The sequence below is a fragment of the Bombus vancouverensis genome, chromosome 5 (assembly GCF_051014615.1).
Source record: "Bombus vancouverensis nearcticus chromosome 5, iyBomVanc1_principal, whole genome shotgun sequence".
Classification (NCBI taxonomy): Eukaryota; Metazoa; Arthropoda; class Insecta; order Hymenoptera; family Apidae; genus Bombus; species Bombus vancouverensis.
Window position 1 is genome coordinate 18,183,297 of NC_134915.1, and position 19,530 is coordinate 18,202,826.

Consider the following 19,530-nt stretch of genomic DNA (forward strand, 5'->3'; position numbering starts at 1 on the left):
TATTCGTTAATTAACGAATGTATCGATCTTCGTTAGACCGGCCGAGCTGATAGCTCGATCTCGAACGTGTCGACCCTGGCACCTCAGCACGCACGAGGCTCGAGACGGCGGATTCGCATTTCGTAATCGACGTCTTGAACTTTTACGCGAAGACACACGATCGCCGGTCGCAGAAATGAAAATAAGGCAATAATACGTTCGTGATCGTCGTGCTGCACTTTCTCGCACCGTTCTGACTACGGACTCCCCCCCCTCTTTCCTCTCTTTCGATCCTCTCTTTCGTTCTATTATCCATTCCTTTCGCTGGACGCTTCTTTTCCTTCTTTTTTCCCCTCTTTCGTACTTTTTCTTTTTTCACCGACCCGATGTTGCAACGAAGACGTCAGAGGTTTCTCACCTGGCCAACGAAAGTTGATTAATCCCCGTCAACGGTGTGTTCGATTCATCGAATTTAACTCGGAGGGAATCGAGCGTGCCAGGTCTTTCCTAGGACACACACTGCCACCGACGGTCGTCGAGCGAGGAACATAGGTGGCACTCGATTAAAGTCGTTCTCAAGCGGCTTCGTGGCGATTGGATTAACAGGTGGATTGGGTTTCTAAATGGCTTCCTCCCACGGTTTGCTCGTGCCCTCTAAACGCGTGACGCGCGCTACTTCGTCGTTTCTTTTCATCTTCTTCTTTATCCTATTTCAAATTTGTACCTCATTCTTTTTACTCTTCGTTAGTGCCGCGCATCGAACGTACATATAACGAGATATATGGATCGACTCGTATACACAGCAGAGCGTGCAATTAACTGGCCATGGAAATTCGACGTGGCTATCGCGGTGAAAATGAAATGTAAATACGGATGTGTCGCATTACGCTACCGGCCCGTGTATAATTGCCCACGATCCGAGTTTGAAGTCAATGAAATTCGCTATCACGCGGCGACTCGATGACGCGCATGTATATTCAGGACCGTTTATGCAAAGTAACGCCAATAAATATGCAACGATGTAAATGTCAGATATTTGTACCGCGTTTATGGCCGTGCCACGACGCTAGTTACATACGTGCCGCACGTTCGTTATATTTCCGATTTAAAGAAACGATTATTTTCCGGCATACATATGTATCGGATTCGGGTTATCGACATCGATCTCTTTTCTTCGCTGATCTTTCGGACCTGTCGACGTTATTAAAACGTCGTTGAAACCTTCGTTCGTATTTGCTTTACTCGTCCATGTTACTAGGTACGTGTCGGAAGTGGCTATTTCTGTTGTTTTTTATCGTCAGTTCTTCCGTCAAGATCGAGTAGTTTGTTAAAAATTACATAGATTATTTCTGTTAGTTACTTGAATAACTTTTTAAATAATTGTTCCAAAACTTAAACATGCATGTACGTAATAAAAAATACAAAGAGGATGGACAATCGAATTTTCTTATGAAGTTAAAGTTGTATAAATTAATTACGCAGCGTGAAGTTCACGGAAAAAAGAAACGGATTTCTCGGCGAAGCGTTAGAGAAGAACCTTTTTTTATTTCAACTCGTCCCGATTCTCTAAACGCTGTTCGTCAAAGAGATCCGTGTTCTCGCAGACAGGCATCTACGCCACCGTGGACGTAATGGAAATTCAAATTTATTCCCACTGCCATTTGCGCGGGACGGTTCATTAGCACGGTCCGCAGCGAACAGCGTGTCTTTAACTACCTGAACCGGCCAAGCGGCGGCGATAATTTAATTATTACGTTAGATTTGCTAATTCGTCTTGAGAGGGTGGCACCGGTTCGCGGGACCGCTTTTTCTCGGGGGTGGTTTAAGTAATGAGCAGCAAGCTCCTCCTTTCGCCGATAGAATTCACTCTCCCAGTCTTCCAACGACTTGCCAGCATTCCTCCTGTTGCCTCTTTCATCGTACTTTCTTCGTTTCGCCTCGTCGACGCTTCTCTCTCCTGTTTCTCTCTTTTTACGCGAGGGATTAACAATCTCCGATCAGAAGGAATTGATTGCCGCTTCTTCTCACCTGACACGCCCACGTATATGTTTTTCTTCGTTTGCACCGCGTTCCTCCATCTCCAAATCGAAACCATCAAATTAGCGAATCGTAAAGTTAAAATGGTATCGTCGTAATCGTCACTCAATGAATTCGAACGAGACACGTGTAAAATAAACTATGTATTACTGTAATATACCGGAGACGATATCCGTTCGATTTGTGGATATCTACGGTAGTTGATCTATTTGCTGCGTTCTATCAATTTGATCGAGCTACCCTTATCCCTACACCTCTATCACCATACGAGAATAAGCGATGTTGTCCGATTTTTACAGGAGAGCAATTTTAAAATTCACTATATCCACGCTCCTAAATTATTTGATTCGTAGCCAAATTTGCGATCGTCGCTTCACTTTCTCCATAATTTTAAAAATATCGCTTGCCGTAATAATAAAATATCGTGCGTCTTAGCCGTTATACCTTCCCACGACGGTAGCGCATTTCTTCAACCATATGTTTGGACCTTACATATTCTTTCCATTTCTAGCTATCTCGTATTGAAATATTTCCTTTTAACTGTGACACGATATAAAAGTAAGAAAATCACCAAAAATCGAAACTTATCATCCTTTCCTGTGATCCTCGTAATCGTTCAATTTATAGATATGTAGCGGCACGCGAGCAGGACACTTCGAATCCTGTTGTTTTGCCTCGGAGTATCAAGACCATTAGGTTACAAGTATCGTAAGGATCAATGAACTCCGAGCAAAACAATGTCGCCGCTACATACAACCGTCAAACGCAGTCGAGTTCAAATTTTCCGGCTGTCCCCCGATCAGTATAAATAAACAGACGCAATCAGGAGCGAGAGAATTCATCGAACAGAGTCGAAGAGCATTAACGTATAAAGCAGTATCGCAGTGATCTACAAAGTTTCTCCGAGTATTTATCGGGTATTTATTTCGTGACTTATTTTTGTATCAGCGACTCACAATTCGTCTGTAATTTACTTATTTGAAAATATATTTAACGCATTGCGATTGCAATAATTCGCTTTCGTTATTTTCGTTCAACCAAATAGAGACTAATCCTGCACAGATACTTAACGTATCATTTGTCACGTTTTATCGATCGAATTAAGCTACCCTGAATACGTTATTCGTTGGTTTCTCGAGCGATTACGTGCGCGATTTTCCCCTCTGTCGAACGGTGAAATTGATCGAGTACTCGTATGTACGTTACACAGACGTATGTACGTACGCAGGTGTATGTAGGCGCGAACAAAGCTGAAACGCGATGATCAGGAGGTATCGGCACAGGTATATCGTAACAGCTCGATATAAACCGTGGCGCGGTTTCGAGCGTTCCGCGCGGAATATATATATCGTTATTTCATAATGGCCGCGGGTGGTGCGCTCGTCGCATATCATCAGGGCGAATTACGAAAGGAATTGGCCGACCTCGTGTGCCGCGGGAAGCAAACGTTCCGAAGCGATTGGTAACGACCTGGTTACCATTAGATTGGACGGCAGCCATGAGCCGCGAGGCGAAACGGAGGCCATTCTTGGCAAAAATTAATTATAACATAGACGGGCTGATTAATGACCGGATAAACATCGGCTTTCGGATCTCGGTTTCATGAATTATTCAGCCTGCATCCGACTTTGATAGTCCGTATGAGACGTTTAGAAACGGTAATTCGATGGCTTGTTACCGTAATTAGATAAACTTCTGATTGATAAGGGGTGATATTTTATCGATTGTCTTTTTTTATTTTGCGCGTGGATGAAACTGTATCTTTTCATGATTCGCGGTAGCAAAGTTTTATCGTTTTGGGAGATGTCGATTTATGCAACGAGGTATGAGAATCGAGAGCGTCGTTCCGATTTTTAGAAATTACATGTTTTCCAGGGAACATCTATACGAGTAATTTAGAAAACTGAAGATAACGTATTTGATAAAGTTGCAAAGATTTACCAATGTCGTTACTATTATCTCCGGCTAGCGCTTTCCCAACTACGGACATCACTTTTCCCGCGACACAATTTACAATACCGAATCAAAGCAAATTGCCGTGCGTACCGGTCGGCCAGTTCGCATGCGTACAGCTTACAAATGCCCGACGATGGCTCCCAATTACGTAAAGTTATGACATCTGTGACACAATCCTGTGCATGCGTGTATGGAACGCCCTCCTTCCGTGACGGTCGCCGACGTCCACTGACGCACCTCGATCGAAGCTCTGTTTAACTCTTTTTCCTCTTTAAAATTCCATTTTAACGCTCGCACACATCCCTTCCACTTTTTTTACTTTTTTTCTTTCGATCTCCTCCAATTTCGAGATTTTCTTCATTTTCCACTTTCTCCCTCTTTTTCATCTTCTTACTTTCCTCCATTCTTCGAGATTGTATCATCTTTGAGATTTTTATTTGTTGCAATGAAATTATTTTGTAAAAATTTCTTAGAACTTTATTTGGTTGTTTATTTTTTATTTATTATACATTTACATATTAGGACGCACTTCCTGCTTTGCATCTTTGTCTCATGAATCTTATTTGTTTTTTACGTTTTTACGTTTAGCGTTCTTCCCCCGAAGTAACGTGCTGCTTCACTAATTCGTTACAACACATCACGAATTTCGTTGCAAAATTTCATTCGTTGCAAAATCTCAATTATCGATATTTTTTCTCGGTTTTTTTTCTGGCATTTTTCGCAACTTCCCGAGTTTTCCAGGGCACAGCTAATTGCCACTGGCGACATTCGCTTTTTCTATTCGCGAATGCATCCGCGACCGCGTTACATCGTCACCATTCGCACACTTATTTGCGTGTCATCTCGTTCGGCGTATCCTCGGTCAGACGTATTGTTCTATTGTGTCCTCCTCCGTTTCGAATCTTTCGCTTGTCTCTGGAGAATTTTTTCGAAATTCCGTAATTACAGTCATGGAGTTTTATTTCATGTAAATCGACGCAAAGGAAGACGCGTAAGTGGTTATTAAAATAGATACTGCTTAATAAACATTCGTGTCTGAGGAAATATTGTTGAAACAATTTTACTATACAAAAAGATACTACAAATCTTTTTTTAACCAATAGGTTAACAATTAAATATAATTATATCCTTTACTTAACTTTATTCCATTCTTTTGGTCATTTTATAGCAAATCGTATTTTTCTCTCGTTGGAAAATTTCATAGATACATACGTGAAAATGTGAAAGAATCGTTATTAATGTGTGTAATTTTTCGTTTCAATTGTATATCGAAGGTTTCCCTAAAACGTTAAAAATAGGAATTAAAAGGAACATCCGTAGGAATTAAAACGAGCTTGAGACGCAAAGAACTCGCGTAGCAGGATTAAGACATTTTTTAATTATGTATACCGAATTGTATGAAATAATCAAACTATCGAGATTACGCACATCTACAGAGACATTCGACAGCGTCGGTGCTTCTTCTTACGGTGCAATTTCAGCAAATGAAAATTACATTAGAAATTGATTCTACGAAAGGAAATTTATAAGAAAGTATTAGACGTCTTTTTCGCTTCCCCGTAATAAGTTGAGTCTTCTCCTTTCAATTGAATTTCACGTGATGATCTCTAATGCTTAGAAGGCGTCTCGATGCTACAAAGTCGATTAGAAAATCTAAGAAAAGCCGAACAAACTTTGTTCCGCTCTGCTGCGTCGGAAAGATCGCGCGATGCCGCTCTGACAGGCGTTAAAATCACTGGAGAGCGTGACGTTCGAATGCACCAGATGCGCATCGCGTGCACTGGGCGTTCATGATTGCAAATTGCGGGAAACATTCGAAAGCATCCGGGGCTGTCGCAGGCCGATGTTCCCTGATTTTTCTTGCACGATGTCGAACCACTCACGCGGAAACTGCTGTTCTTACTTAATCGCCAATTAGCTGCAAGTGTAACTCTGAGGTATTTGCGGTCTTTCGGTGTTTCGATCGACGTAGACTGCCGTAACACGATCGCTTACAAAGTTGATTAAAAGTGACTGACGTGTTTGGTCAACTGACCTAGAAATTACATTATTTCTGCATTTAGGTATAAAATTTATTGGTCGTAGGTGTATATATACAGAGTCTCGTTAAAACATTTGAATACATACAACAATCTTTTTTTGTAAATACGTTACGTGTTACGTACGTTACAAACTTAGATAAGTTTGCAAAACTGAAATTATACATAAAATATGTACATAGCACTGTAGCTGTAAGCTTCGTTATTTAGTTGGGTCTTTCGTACTAATTATATATTTAAAAGGCGATTACTAAATATACGTTTGCTGTAAATGTTTGTAGTTTCTACGTACAATCTCAGATTGGTTTGCAATTTTACCAATACTTGGTATAACCAAGTCGTGTCTCGTTACGGCATTAATGAAGTTAAAAAAAATTTCGTATAATACGTATAAATCTTCAGGAAATATTCGTGCGTTGAGCGTTCAAATACTTTCCATTTCTTTGTTTTTTCCATTTTTCTTATAGCCTTAGTCAAACGTGGATATAATCGGATTATTTAATATATTTACAAGTATCGTATGACATAGATTTTCTATCGATCTGTTACATGGAATTCTATTGGGAAACATTGTCGCGTCGTTTAACTTTTCCTCTCAAGATCTGCTGCTCTAATTTCACATCAATCTTAAACTCGAGAATTAAACGTAGAACGCTCTCGCTAGTCTCCTCCAATTATGCGAATGCTATTCCTAATTTCCGTGTTCAAATTTCGCACGTTTCCCCTGCCACATCATCTCACCGTAGCCCCGTTTTCGAGTTATTAATCGCCACGCTGAGAGAAATCAACGTTACAGCGGCACAATCTCGCAACGGATCCCGCAACCGGCGTAATTGGATTCGAGCTTAATACATTTATAATGCAAAGTTATTAACCTAACTAACGTATGATCGCCGCAATTACGTGGTTGTGGGTTTTGCCGGCTTAACGAGCGATCTTGAGAAACCGTGTGCTGCCCTGACGAAAGCAGTCTAGTGGGCCGGTCGACGACGCCGACCGAAAGAGGGATCATCCGTTTCTTCCTTCGATCGAATCGCCTTTACGCTATTTTCCGCACGTTCAACGACCTATTTCTCTATCTCCGTTCGTGGAATGTCAGCTACTCGTTTCGTAAAACGCCCGCACGAGTCCTACCATTCGAATTATCAGAGAATATGCAGGATTGTTAGATAGTCAAATGCAATGGATGTCGAAGTTTAACTTGGGCCGATATATCTGTACGTGTATTCGAGTATACGCTGGCTTACGAAAGTATTTCGGCACTTAGCGTAGATATCGTATGTATTACATAAAACATTTTGATTAAGAAAACTTAGAAAGATTTGCAGAGTCGACGTGATAAAACGTACACGTTTCGTTATTAAACGTGTGGTACACGTTACATTGTACTGTTGGTTAGGTTTCTAGAAAATCGTTAAAACGTAACAGCATCGTGCAAAATGTCAAGCAAGATTCGTACTGCGATAAAACATTATACGCATATCTCCGATCATTTTGACTATCATTTCGAGTTACCAATATCGTTTGTCGACTTCGAAGCTCGAGGCTAGGTTTCCTACGAATAATAAAAACACATAAAATCGTAATTCCAACGTGTTCGTTCGTTCGATCCGTTCGAACAATGAGACATGTTAAACGATGGAGATAAAAGAGAAGCGATCGGTGAGAGGTAGACAAAGAATATGATTTCGTTTTCATATTCCGGGGGCGGGCGTGGCGACGAGCATGGCAATGAGCCTGGTCAGCCTTACGACCGGAAGCGAGGGAGGCACACGCGCATCCGGTGATGCGAGACGTCTACGCAAGATACGATCCTCTCCGCCTTCTTTCGCCGCGTGCGATCAAAGATTTCCCCTCAGATTCGAGCGGTTCGATCCGAACGATGACTCGCCGCGACGGTCTTACTCGTCGAGGGAATACGACGCGGTAAAAAGCGAAGGTAGAGCTCGTTTATCTTGTTTCATGGTCTCGAGCAAGCGTGAAAGTCATTTGCAGGTTCATCTTCCTTCGATGGTTGTTTCGTTGATCGCCGTGTGCGAATGTTTCGTAATCGTGAATACGGTGTTCTCGTAGCTATATGCGACGTGAATTCCGTCGCTCTTTGTGGAATTCGTGGCTGATACGGAATTAAGATGCTTCGGAGTTGATATACGAGCCTCTCGAAAACCAAACCCATTTTTTGTAGCTTTTCGCTTTCGTTATCTGGATACACGATTATCCAATTTTCGTAGAAACAAATGATTTATCGACGTTAGTTTATTCGCTGCTGGAAGCTGACACGAACAATTGTAAATTTCACGAGATAATAGTTGTAACATCATAATTCCCACCAACTTTTTTATCCGTGGTGGATACCGAGCGATTCGTGCTACTCTTGGGATATCCAAGAATGGATCAAATTCGTTCTATTTCCTAATTGCAAATACGCGACAGTACGACCACTGCGAGAGGGTCAAAGATGCTCGATCGGCAGCGAAATTTACCTCTATTAAAATACATCGCATATTAAAATTCGCTTGGATTATTTTCTTTTTGTTACAAGTTTTCTTCTTGCAAGCTTTCCTTAAATCGCTTTAAGCGATTATAGATATGTTAAAATATTCTTACTCAAAATTCTTACTCGAGCACGGAACTCGGAAATTCCTCAAACTTTCCTCGCAAAATTGCAACAAAGTTTACCATCGATTAGGCAAGGCTATTCCCTGGGAACGAAGAGACACGGTTGCAAGAATACCTTGCTAAACTTTTCTAATCAAAGTTCAAGCAACGGATGCACGTATCAAACGGGTTGCAACACGCGTCCTACAGTCGTTTCCCGACGGTGCAATTGTTATATTGTAGCAATAAGAATTGCATCGTTGTATCGCGGCACGCGATCGAAGTGGTCCCCTATTGGTGAGCCTAATTGCAAGAACCACGGTATTTTCTCCGTCGCTTACATAACGAAATCGACTCTGCCGCTGCATCCGGATCTCTTTCCACGTCGAACCGATGTGAATCACCCCCTCACGCGAGATCGATCCGTGCTTCGCTCTCTTCTCGATCGGACCTTCGTTTGATTTCGAATTTGCACAAAATTTAGAGTTTATAGGATCTTAGATACGGAATTCGAGAGAATTTCAAACTTTTTAGAAATATCAGGAAGTTCGTAGCCTTTTCTCCTCCTTGCATTTTCATGCGAATGTCCCGATCAATTTCAAAATACAAGACGGGAGATTTTCTTCTTCGCTCAATTTCTAACGATCCAACCTAATCTGCTCGATTTTTCAAACAACGATATTTCCGTCTCTCCAAGATTTATCAAGAATCGATTCGTATACAAATATACGCGCCCAATGAAACCTGTTCTTTTCCAAATATTATTCGCGCGAGAATCACCGCTCGAAAGGTCCGAAAGGCTAGTTCGAAAAGTCTGCCCTGCGAGCCCATCGGCATTAACAGTCGGTTCGTGGTGTCTGGAAAGGACCGCAGCTACCGCGTACGCATAAGATGCAAATGGTGCCACGTACGAGCTACCAAGACGATTTGCACCGCGAGGTTCGGCATTAGGGGACACGATAACGCAGTGACACTCTTTGAGACCCGCAACGATTTATCTGGGGGTTGTCGCGCGTCCATGCGACCGGGCATCGTGCATCACTCGCCGCTGAGGGACGAGTTGCAAGCGGATGCGCGACGGGGAGCACGGTTTCGAGTGATAGATCTCCTGGCCGAGGTGAAATATACCTACTTGGTGTAGCGTGTGCTTGGCACGCAGCGGATTATTCGCGAACCCTGGGAAGCATCCGTCACACGGGACCTGGAGTGAATTTCCTCACGACGACCTTTCGGGGAAACCGCAGAAATTTGTCGTAATTTCGTTCAGAGACGTTGCTTTATTTTTTAAACGTCTAATAGCGTAACTGTTTAGAACGGATATCTTTCAGTTCGATCGAAATTTAAGATACGCAGGACGTGCGAGGAATTTCGTAATACTCAAAAGAGAAGTAACTTCGTCGAAGAGAATTTACTTCTGGTGCAGTTCGTGGTACAGTTTGACGAATATTTTTTAATTTGATCAAGATTTGGAAATTTGCGAGACAAGTTAAATTTATTGGAAACGAGTTACTTTGAAATCGTCGAAGAATCGTATACGTGTGATCGAATCGTTATTCAAACTCTTTAAACGAAGCGTATAAACTTTGACGTAGACGAAATGGTATATATCGTAGCAACACGTGAAATTTCTCGATTCTCAGGAGCAACGCGAGTCGGTAGCACTCGCCGTTAAACCTTAACGATACGATAAAAGATGAAAGGTTTTTGGCACAATAGAATACATAATAAACACGAGAAAGAAGTCACCATTGGTGCGTCCTATTTGGCGAAAACACTCAAGACACAATCGGTTCCCTTCCGAAACTTCGTCCAACATGCTAATTGTTCGAAACAGCAACAGCTCACAAAACCTTACACAAATTCGCGGCAAAGAAAAGATGGTTTTGCCGGGGTCCGTCTCGACGAGAAGCGAAGGGGACTGTCGGCAATATATTTTCAACGCGGCCCGGAGAGTGAATATTTAAATTCGAGTATCGTTATGCGCTTCGTGGCGCCAGCCTCTCTAAACGGTGCTGGTGTTGTCTCGACGAGCGAGCAGTCTCTCACTCCGGAGAAAAAACAAAGGGTTCCCCGTGGCCACTCCACCTGTCACGCAGTCGAAAACGCAAGACCAGTGGCAGTGTCGCGTAACGATTCCTCGCCTCCGGTCTGCGCGTTCCTCTTTCCCTTTTTTCTCTCTTTTTCACCTCTTTCTCATTTTTCTTCTCTTTCTCGTTTCTTTGTTTTTTTTTTCGTCTCCTTTCGTTTTCTCGTCGCCGGTTGCCCACGTTCGACCGTTTTCTCGGCGCATTCAGCGGAAATATTAAAATGCCCCGACGAGTCGTGCGCACGACAATAAGTTCTGTCGGCGCTCCGGACGTGCCCTGGATACCGGGCGTTCGCTCTTAAACTACCATCCGCGTATACCGTTTCCCTCTTCGTTCGTTCCTCGCGCCTCCAGAGGGGGCCATCTCGCTCGACCATAATTCGTCGGGGTGTCCCCGGGGATTGAAATGCACGCGGTGCACATCCTGTCCGGGAAAATTCAAATGAGCCTTGGTATGCTCGAACTCTGTCCGCCCGCAACCGCTACGAAACCCTCCGAGAGAGATTTGGAAATCCGCTCGACCGCTTCTGACGGATGGATTGCGAGACACGCTCCGGGACCACGAAAAGAGATCCGAGTGATAAATATCCGTGCACGATGAGCAAGCAGGTTTTTTCGTGGGGAGGAACGTGGGACAGTTGGCTTGTGGAAACGTAGCGAAAGTCGGATTGCAGGAGTGGGGAGGGTTCGTTATTGATATTCCAGGGTGGAGTTTCGAAATGGTGTGGGAAACGGAAGTCCATCAGGCAGAGGATTCAATGGTTAACCTCTTTGTATTCGCCACGGAAATATTTCCCGATATAATTTTGCTCGTACGTTATTAACGACGTTACCAACCACGTAGATAGTTCACGTGGCTGTTTCTAATATCTAAAACGTGGGGTGTTGGCTCGCGTAAAATACAAATTAATAATTCGCGATGTCTTAAACGATCGATCGAAACGCGAGACGATTGAAATATTTGCTGCTTCGACGAATAAATATGCGATTTCGTTCAAGAGGATTTATTGATTTATGATCGTTGCAACGTTTACATCTTTAAATAACGAAATGTTTGAAGGAAAAGAAAACGAACGAGCGTTCAAATACACTCGCGTGTCAGCTTCGGTGTCATGTTCGGTGCGTGCGCGCTCGTTGGCGCCTTTTGAGCGCGCAGCACCGAACCGACCCACCTGCGAAGCAAACTATGGTTTTATCAGCTTCTTCGGTTCAAGTCGTCCGATAACCTCGATGTCTACGACAGAACAGCAAACATTCGAACTTTCTTATCTTCTTTACCGTCGATTGACAAAGATCATTTGCGAATTCCCCCCTTAATCCACATTGGCCTTGGTCAAACGACAGTTCTTCGATGGATTCTTAGCGCATCGCAAATCGGTGCATCAGGCTAACCATTTGATTCCGACGTCGCTCGTTAAGTAAAGCAACGAATCTAGAATGTTCGACGAAGTTAGCGGATCAATGGATTCTGTCGACTTGGAACCCTGACGAAGAAATAAGATTTTCGAGTTTGTTTCTTTATTTCGAGCATTTCTAATTGAGGAGTCGAGATGACAAACGTGGTGTACCCGAGAAGCTTGGAATCTCGATAGCCATATATTTCTGTTCATTTTGAAAGCTAGAGATTTTTAATATTTTTGACACAATTTTTACATCATTTAGCACTGAACGCTATTTCGAATTTGCAAGGTTTATCAATTCAGAGAGAGAGAACAAACGGAAAGAAATACGCGATGTGTAGCCTTTTTGGTATATCGTACTTTCGTGTTTTATTACGCTTTATCTTACAATAGCCAGAAAAGTTAAAATAAATTATTCCAGCCCTTATCCTTTTTTCTCTGTACCTCATTTACCACTCCAACCCCTCAATTTTCTTCATTGTTAATAAAGGAAAGTTAAATACGACATCAGACTCACCGGTATGCTCGTCCGAATATCGTTAACGATTCGCCGAGCCCGTTCAGCGAAGTTCTGCACGCAATGAACCAACGAATCTGCTTCTTCGAGGTTTACCGGTTTCTTCCGATTAACTTCCACGTAGTTAAGCTCTTTCTTCGGGTTAGTTACCGTCTTCAAATTCGCTTCGTTCAATTTCCTGTGCACTGTCGTCGGAGTTTGAAACGACACGCCTTTCGTTAATGCTTGGTCGGTTCTGTACATGCGGCGAAATCTTATTAAAAAGTATATTTTTAATCAAAGATATTCGTCCGTTTAACATTTCCTTGTAATTCATACCTATTATTTTGCACATGTTGTCGTACGCAAACTGCCGCTAAGAGACAAAGTGCGTACATGGGATTCTTGATGTAGTGAAGAGGCATAATAGAGATCGCCTTACTATTTTCGATTTCGCTGGTAGAATCTACCGCGACCAAAGAATTTTGATAATTTACTTAGAATTTCGCGAAAGACTTCGCGTGGCCGGAACGTTGCCGTGCTGTTGGTTTGTTTGAAAAACGATTGCAACTCGCCTATCGATCGTTTTCTTTTTTAAGCTATTACGATTGCCGCTCGAAAACGGTTCAGCGCCTTCTTGCTCTAGTTTCACCTTCCAAACAAAATAAATCTTCGGCAAGATTTTCTCGTTATTTTCGCACAGAATTGCGTCTATATTTGCGTATGCACATCTAATCTAGAACAGCTTTCGCGAAGCGTGCGAAAAACGTTCGACGTTTCGAAAGAACCGTGAACGATATTAAAACGATCGTTCGCGGAGGATTCGCGCTAATGACAAGCTGGAACAAACGGCACGTAACGAGGATTAGCGCGATTTTTAACGAGTTTCGAGATTACCGTGGCTTCGACCGTGGGGCGCAATTACGCATGACTACGTAAACGTTCGATTACTTGGTTTCACGTCGGCTCGACGCGGCCTTTTCGCGCCTTTCACTTTCCCGCGCTTCAAACAGAAGTCGCAAGTTTAACTGCTTTTTTTCTGCTCGTCATCAGGACGAACGACATTAACCTTAATTCCGATAATAATACGCGTAGACGTTTTAATTGTCGCATCTGCTGAAGCGTGAACAGGGAAGTGTATAAGGCATTTCCAGCGCTATATAAAATAAAACTAGAACTAGATATACAGTCAGCCACAAAAATAGCCGTATTCTTTGTAAGAAGCCATTTTTGTCAATGTAGAAGCTACAGGCTTTCACATCGCAGTCGTTGTACGATACAAAAGAGCGACGTAACGCAACATAGCTCGACGAAGTACTATTAAAAAACCGACTCAGTTTTCCACGCATTACATCGTACTGTGTGTTTTTTTTTCTCTGTTTTACAATTTTTTCATTCGCTTTAGACAAAACGCGTTGACGATCTCAAATTTTCGATAGATGTGCGCTGTGCTCTTTCGCACCCTAATCTCAAGCACCTCTGGCGCTTGAATCTTAATCGATTTAGGAATCGATCGACCAAGCTGAATCCGTGCGATTGTCCAAAATTCTCGGACGCGTAAAATGTAACAAAGAATATGAGTACGAGGATATGCGTGGAAGAGAAGGTATTTATCTAACTCCGTGCTCCATTTAAAGTTTAAGGGAACGCTCTCTCTCTCGAGATTCACGGAGCGCTCGTATTATCCGCGGAAATTGGTTCTAGCGAACGCGAGGTCAGGAAAGACCTCGCCGACGCGAGGATCGCGTGCAGGACCGACCACTCATCCACACTCGAGTATTAAACATAAGTGCCACTTACCTATGCCTGATCCTCACGAGCTACGGTCATCTTCGTCCCCTCACCCCTAGCTCTAAAGTTTCGCCGTTTCTGATCCCTTGGCCTGCCCTTGTTGTTGCCGGCACTGGCAACGTTTCTCGCGATCCATCCCGTCTCACCTCGTGGCGATTCCCGTGAAAAACGGAGTCGTGGGGCAACCCGCCGTCGGCTGATTCACCTTCCGTACCCCGCAGAATATACACGCACGCGGAACGGTATCTTGGCTAACCCCTAGACCTTTGCTCCTCTCACGGTCTCTAGCGTTTTTCCTTCGAAGGTGGTCGAATATTTTGGGTCGCGTGAAGTTATTCGGATCTTTCTGATTTTTCGCTCGTTACAGCTATTACCGCAGTCGAATTACACGTTACACGTGGTCCGTAGAAATTGGAAATCGTATACTTATGTAGTGTGAGATATAACGACCAACTCTTAATTTCTATTTAAACGCGTTATACTCTAAGAATTTACTATCAACGGTGTTTCGTTTACATATAGAAATACTGCAAATATTGGAAATTCGTATGCAGATATAATTTATAAAATAGATCGACTCCTTACTAAAAATTTCTTAGCGCAACCATGACCGAGTCGTGAATTTCTCACGTGCCCTTTCACTTTTATCGATTCCGTCGCTTCACCCCTGAAACATACCAAATGCGTTATACAAAATACCAGGTATATCGATCAATTTTACCACGTCGCTCTATCCCGTCTCCGTAAATTAATAAGTTATTAGGCCAGCTATCTCTCGAGCGTTATCCCGAAGCGATCTTTCTGTGGAATCTCGCGCGAGTTTCCATTCCATCGTCCTCGCCTCCGTCGTAGAATAAGCAGCAGCTTCTGGCGTGCACGAGCTCGGCGGCGAGAGAGCCGCTCGTCGTTCCGAAAGCGTCGGCCTGGTCTCGGGCGAGCTGGTGGCGCGAGATCGTGAGAAGTACTCCAGATCAGCGAGCAGGATCTACCAGGTACATATCGCGAGGCTGTTAGAGTCAGATCGCTAACAAAGTGAGGATCAAATAATAACACGTTAGGATCGCGGAGCCCGAAGATAGATGGCGCTCGGTGTGAGTGAATAATTTGATAATGGCGGCGGCGGGAGCGACGCCGACGTAGCGCTTCGTAGTTTTCGCCCCCGCCGCCTCCTTCTAGGATCGTGGACGAGAAGAAGAGCCGGTCGAAGAGGGAAGATGATCTCCGATCGTTGCTCGAGATCTAGCACTCGTTGCCTCTCTCCCTTTTCCTTTCTCGTCACACCGTATTCTCTTCTTCCTTCTCGTTGCTTCGACACCGTCTTATTTTCTGCTCGCGTCTCGCTCTATCGTTTCGCCCCCTCGTATTCCCCCATCCTTCCTCCACTCGACTGTTACTCTCGATCTTGAAAGATCATGCCGCGAGATCACGGGGCTATTCGTGATATACCCGAGCCGCGGACGGGTTATGCGCGTACCACGAGATCGCCTCTTGCTCGCCCCGTGTAAAGGGATATTCCGGTGTTTTCGAAATTTTTGCAGACGGCCTTAATGGCGGATGATTGTGTGCCAAAGGTAACCCCAGGTGAAAATGAGCCATCCGACCGCGCTCAATCCTCGTCGTGGTTTGGTCGAACAGGCCTAACCCTTGTAGCAAGCGAGATCCGAAGGATCGAACGGTAACCGTCCATCGTACCCGTGTTTTCGTTCTCCCTCGCCGGCCTCCCTCGCTCTCCCCTTTAGAGACGGTGCGATCACGACGCGCGTGCAATTTTGTAGCACTTTAGAGCGCAATAACCGTCTCTAAGGCGGCACCGAACGCGCTCGAGATACGCCTTGCAATCACGAAATCGAATTTCGAAGTTCGCCAGGGACGATATTTCTGCGAAGCTCCTGCATTCCCACGCCGAAGCTTCGCTAATCGTGGTTATTCTCCATTCGATTGTTATTAATCCTTCGGTCCTCGAGTATGGATATTAGGCAGCATCGGGCGAGAAACGATGGAGATACGAGAAGCTTCTTGTCGTTTATCCCTATATGTATCGTATAATAAAGTACTTTATTCCTCGTAAACATACAAACGTTGGCTCGAGTTAAAAACTTTTTCTTCCGACTCTTTACGATCTCTTTATGTTTTTACTCGTTGTCACGCCTTAAGTATATGCCATAATGTATTTCCGTAAATATTTAGATCAATAACATCTATTACATTCTATTATATAAGCAAGCCTCTCCAATTTCCTGTATCGTCTCGTTCTTCATCGTGCAATTTCGATAAAAGCGTCGATTCGTATTTCCGATATCTAAAATCAAACACCAGCGAACGAGTTAGCAGAAAGGTAGAGCATGTCGTGAATGTACGAGATCGTGAAAAACGATGGCGCAATTATTCGAAATCGTAGCGATTCCCGCGGCGCGCACCGTGCGCATCGCTCGATTTTCCGCAGCGGAGCGCGTAATTTAAGCCGGTCGCGCGTACCGGCCATGCGAAGCGGCGCACAATTACTCGTATTTATACCGGCCAGCCGGCTCTAATTGCCTTGTGTAATTCTCATAATCGTAAATACACGCGTCAAAAGGTGTTGAAACCGCAGCACGCCTCGGGGAGGCCGGCGCGATAAATAAATCACGGGGCAAACGCGAGATACGTAATCTAATTCCGCGATACGGGTAGCGAGAGGCTCGAGCCGACCCGCGAGCCTTCTCGTTTTAACGGAGACGAATAGTTTTACGCAGGATGACGTTGAACCTAACGTTTCAGGGATCAAGGTGATCCTTACCGGGCTTTTGCTTCGAAACGGCGTCACACGGACGACGGTTGCCTCCGTTTTCGCCTCGTCTCACGATCCGAACGCCTGATTTCGCGTTAACGTGCTCGCGGCCGAGATTATTTCGCGAAGTCACGTTGACTCTCGATGCTCGTTCCACGATAATGAGTCTTTTCGTCTCGCTTCCTCCCGTTTCCACGCGCTTCTTCTTCCTTGCGCGCCACCGGTGAATCATAGATGCCACGGCGAAACGCGTGGACGTTCGATCTCCGTCGTTGGTGCGGATTTTTCGCCGAGCGTCTGTGGGAAACTATTCAAAATAGCCGACGCTCGATCGAGAGCATCTCGTGTTCGCGTTCGTATTAGTGTGCTCATTGTTGTTGCACAGGGGTGGGAGGTCGCGATTTTGTAAGATCGCACACCTCCGTAAATTCCCCGAAGATGACTTTCGTGAAGGAGAGAGAGGACGATGGGACCGAACGAATGGGATTTCTCAACCGCGGTCATGCGAGAGGCGTTCCGTCTCGGAGAACGATTTGTTCTCTTGCTTCCGGCACTGCTCGCGACTGTCGCTAATAAGGAACAAGTTGCAACTGCCGTGGGTATAGCGAGGATACGGATTGCGGCTCGATTCGATGTTCTCGTTTCGTTCTACGGGAATAATCCTTGGAATACGTTTAAGGGAACGTTCCGTATGCGAGAAAATAATATCCAGTCTGTGAAATTAACGTTTTAGTCTTGTTTATTATCGGACATTCGAATATTGAACTTTACATTAACTTTAGAAGCATGAGAGAATACGAGTGTGGTAAGTTTCCTTTACGCAACAAATTTTCCTACCTGACGAAGGTTGCCGTTATTGGCAATATCGTATTCACATACACATATGCTTGCAATATGCAAAGATACAGGAAATTCTCGAAACGTCTTTTCGCTACGATACATGCTCAGAAGGTGAAACGAATCACTTAGGTTCCGTTTCTTGAATCGCATCCGTAAAAATATGAATTTCGCGTGAAAAAAGATTCTTCTATCCGTGAAAATAACGAAAAGGTTTTTTCGCGACACGATTGCGACACTGCGACAGGCACACCGAAATTCCCCTAGGTCGAACATTGTCATTCAAGATCGCGGGCAAAGGACGGTCGCGCGAGTCGTCCGGCTAATTTCCATTAACCAAGTTTCACCGAACGGGAATCGCGTTCCATTCTAATCGATACCCGGCGCGAGGGGCCCCGGGCAAAAGGCACGCTTAATTCTAAAACGTTTCTAACGATCTCTCTGCTTGATATTCCTGCGACGAGCGCGAAATGGTGGCTCGGAGTGGCGAGTGTCCGGTCACTTGTCGAATTTGATCACGTAGCGTTTTAACGCTTTACATTGAACGCAGCGCGTGCTCTGTGTAGAACGTCGACGCGGTTACGAGCCGATACACGCCGATTTCTGTGTGCAAAGAGCACTATCGTGCGCGCGCGCGTAAGCGAGCGATCGCACAAACGCTCGTGCGTACGCATAGAGACGAGACACGAGTGTCGAGTTGTAAAACAAAGTAGTTTCCAGGGGACGCGGACGTTCCAGCTCTCGTTGGAATTTATAGAAGACACACGTCGAGGACGATCCGTGAACGCAACCTTTCGGCGCCGCTGTCCGATTCGCTTCGGGGAGTGTTTATTGACGCGTTTGATAGTCAGGTGAATCATACTTGATCGAGTTCGGGTCCGATGGAATATCGTATTCCGTGGCCGCGCGTCTGCGTTGCGTATTGTTCCTCTGATTCATTGGCGATAAAAGTTTCGTGGTGGTGGGTCTCGTTTCTGGGAGAAGGAAATTAACAAAAGGAGATAAATCAGGCGCGACGTTAACCGATAGTATTGTTTTCTGCCATTTCGTTCGAGAATCTTGGAGAAAGTACGGGAAAACTTCATTTATAGGAACGATGTATCGGTTACCGCTCGATCGAACGAATTCTCGCACGGTCTCGCGTTATAATCGATTAACTGATAATATCAACGAATTAAGCGAGCGACAAGTTGCAGGTTGTAGAGCGTGATAGCACATTTTTGAATTTTACGTCGAAACGATCGGTCTTGTACATCTCGCTTGTTCTATCGTCAAACTTGACGCTATTTATACGAGAGAATTAATTAACGACGATAGCAAGAAATTTTTCAAGAGTAAAATCGCTATCACGGGTGATACTTTTTACGAACATAAAACAAGATAACATCGTTGAAAATTTACAGTTGTTGTGGAAGAAAATATTGAAGGAAAAAGTATGGGAAAAGTACGCCAGGCAGAGGAACGCTAATACGGCCGACTACGTTCGATCGTTGCGACGAATACGCGTAAGTATGAACCGTGGCCGAAGCCTACGAGTATCACTT

At 44.3% G+C, this 19,530-nt stretch overlaps 1 protein-coding gene and 1 long non-coding RNA gene across 3 annotated transcripts in view; one reads left to right on the forward strand and one right to left on the reverse strand.

The window, feature by feature from the left end:
• The window catches only part of LOC143302671 (uncharacterized), a 211,579-nt gene that overhangs the window by 57,392 nt on the left and 134,657 nt on the right, over window positions 1–19,530 (forward strand). The gene's annotated exons all lie outside the window — the stretch shown is intronic.
• On the reverse strand, window positions 11,722–14,211 carry LOC117158578 (uncharacterized). 2 transcript variants are annotated; one of them, XM_033337640.2, is made up of 3 exons: window positions 12,931–14,211; window positions 12,613–12,865; window positions 11,722–12,179 (listed from the first exon to the last, which is right to left on the reverse strand). In XM_033337640.2, exons 1-3 carry the CDS (start codon window positions 13,014–13,016, stop codon window positions 12,078–12,080), a joined length of 441 nt encoding a protein of 146 aa, XP_033193531.2. In that variant the 5' UTR covers window positions 13,017–14,211; the 3' UTR covers window positions 11,722–12,077. The 2 variants fall into 2 exon arrangements, with proteins under 2 accessions (XP_033193531.2, XP_033193532.2); XM_033337641.2 differs by having other exon boundaries at window positions 12,613–12,847; window positions 12,931–14,204.

Bases quoted from the DNA above. Each gene is read 5' to 3' on its own strand.
- LOC117158578 (XM_033337640.2), bottom strand. From the start codon at position 13,016: ATGCCTCTTCACTACATCAAGAATCCCATGTACGCACTTTGTCTCTTA. The intron at 12,866-12,930 runs GTATGAATTACA...CTTTTTAATAAG, and splicing joins CAACATGTGCAAAATAATAG to ATTTCGCCGCATGTACAGAA. The intron at 12,180-12,612 runs GTGAGTCTGATG...TTTCTTCGTCAG, and splicing joins ATATTCGGACGAGCATACCG to GGTTCCAAGTCGACAGAATC.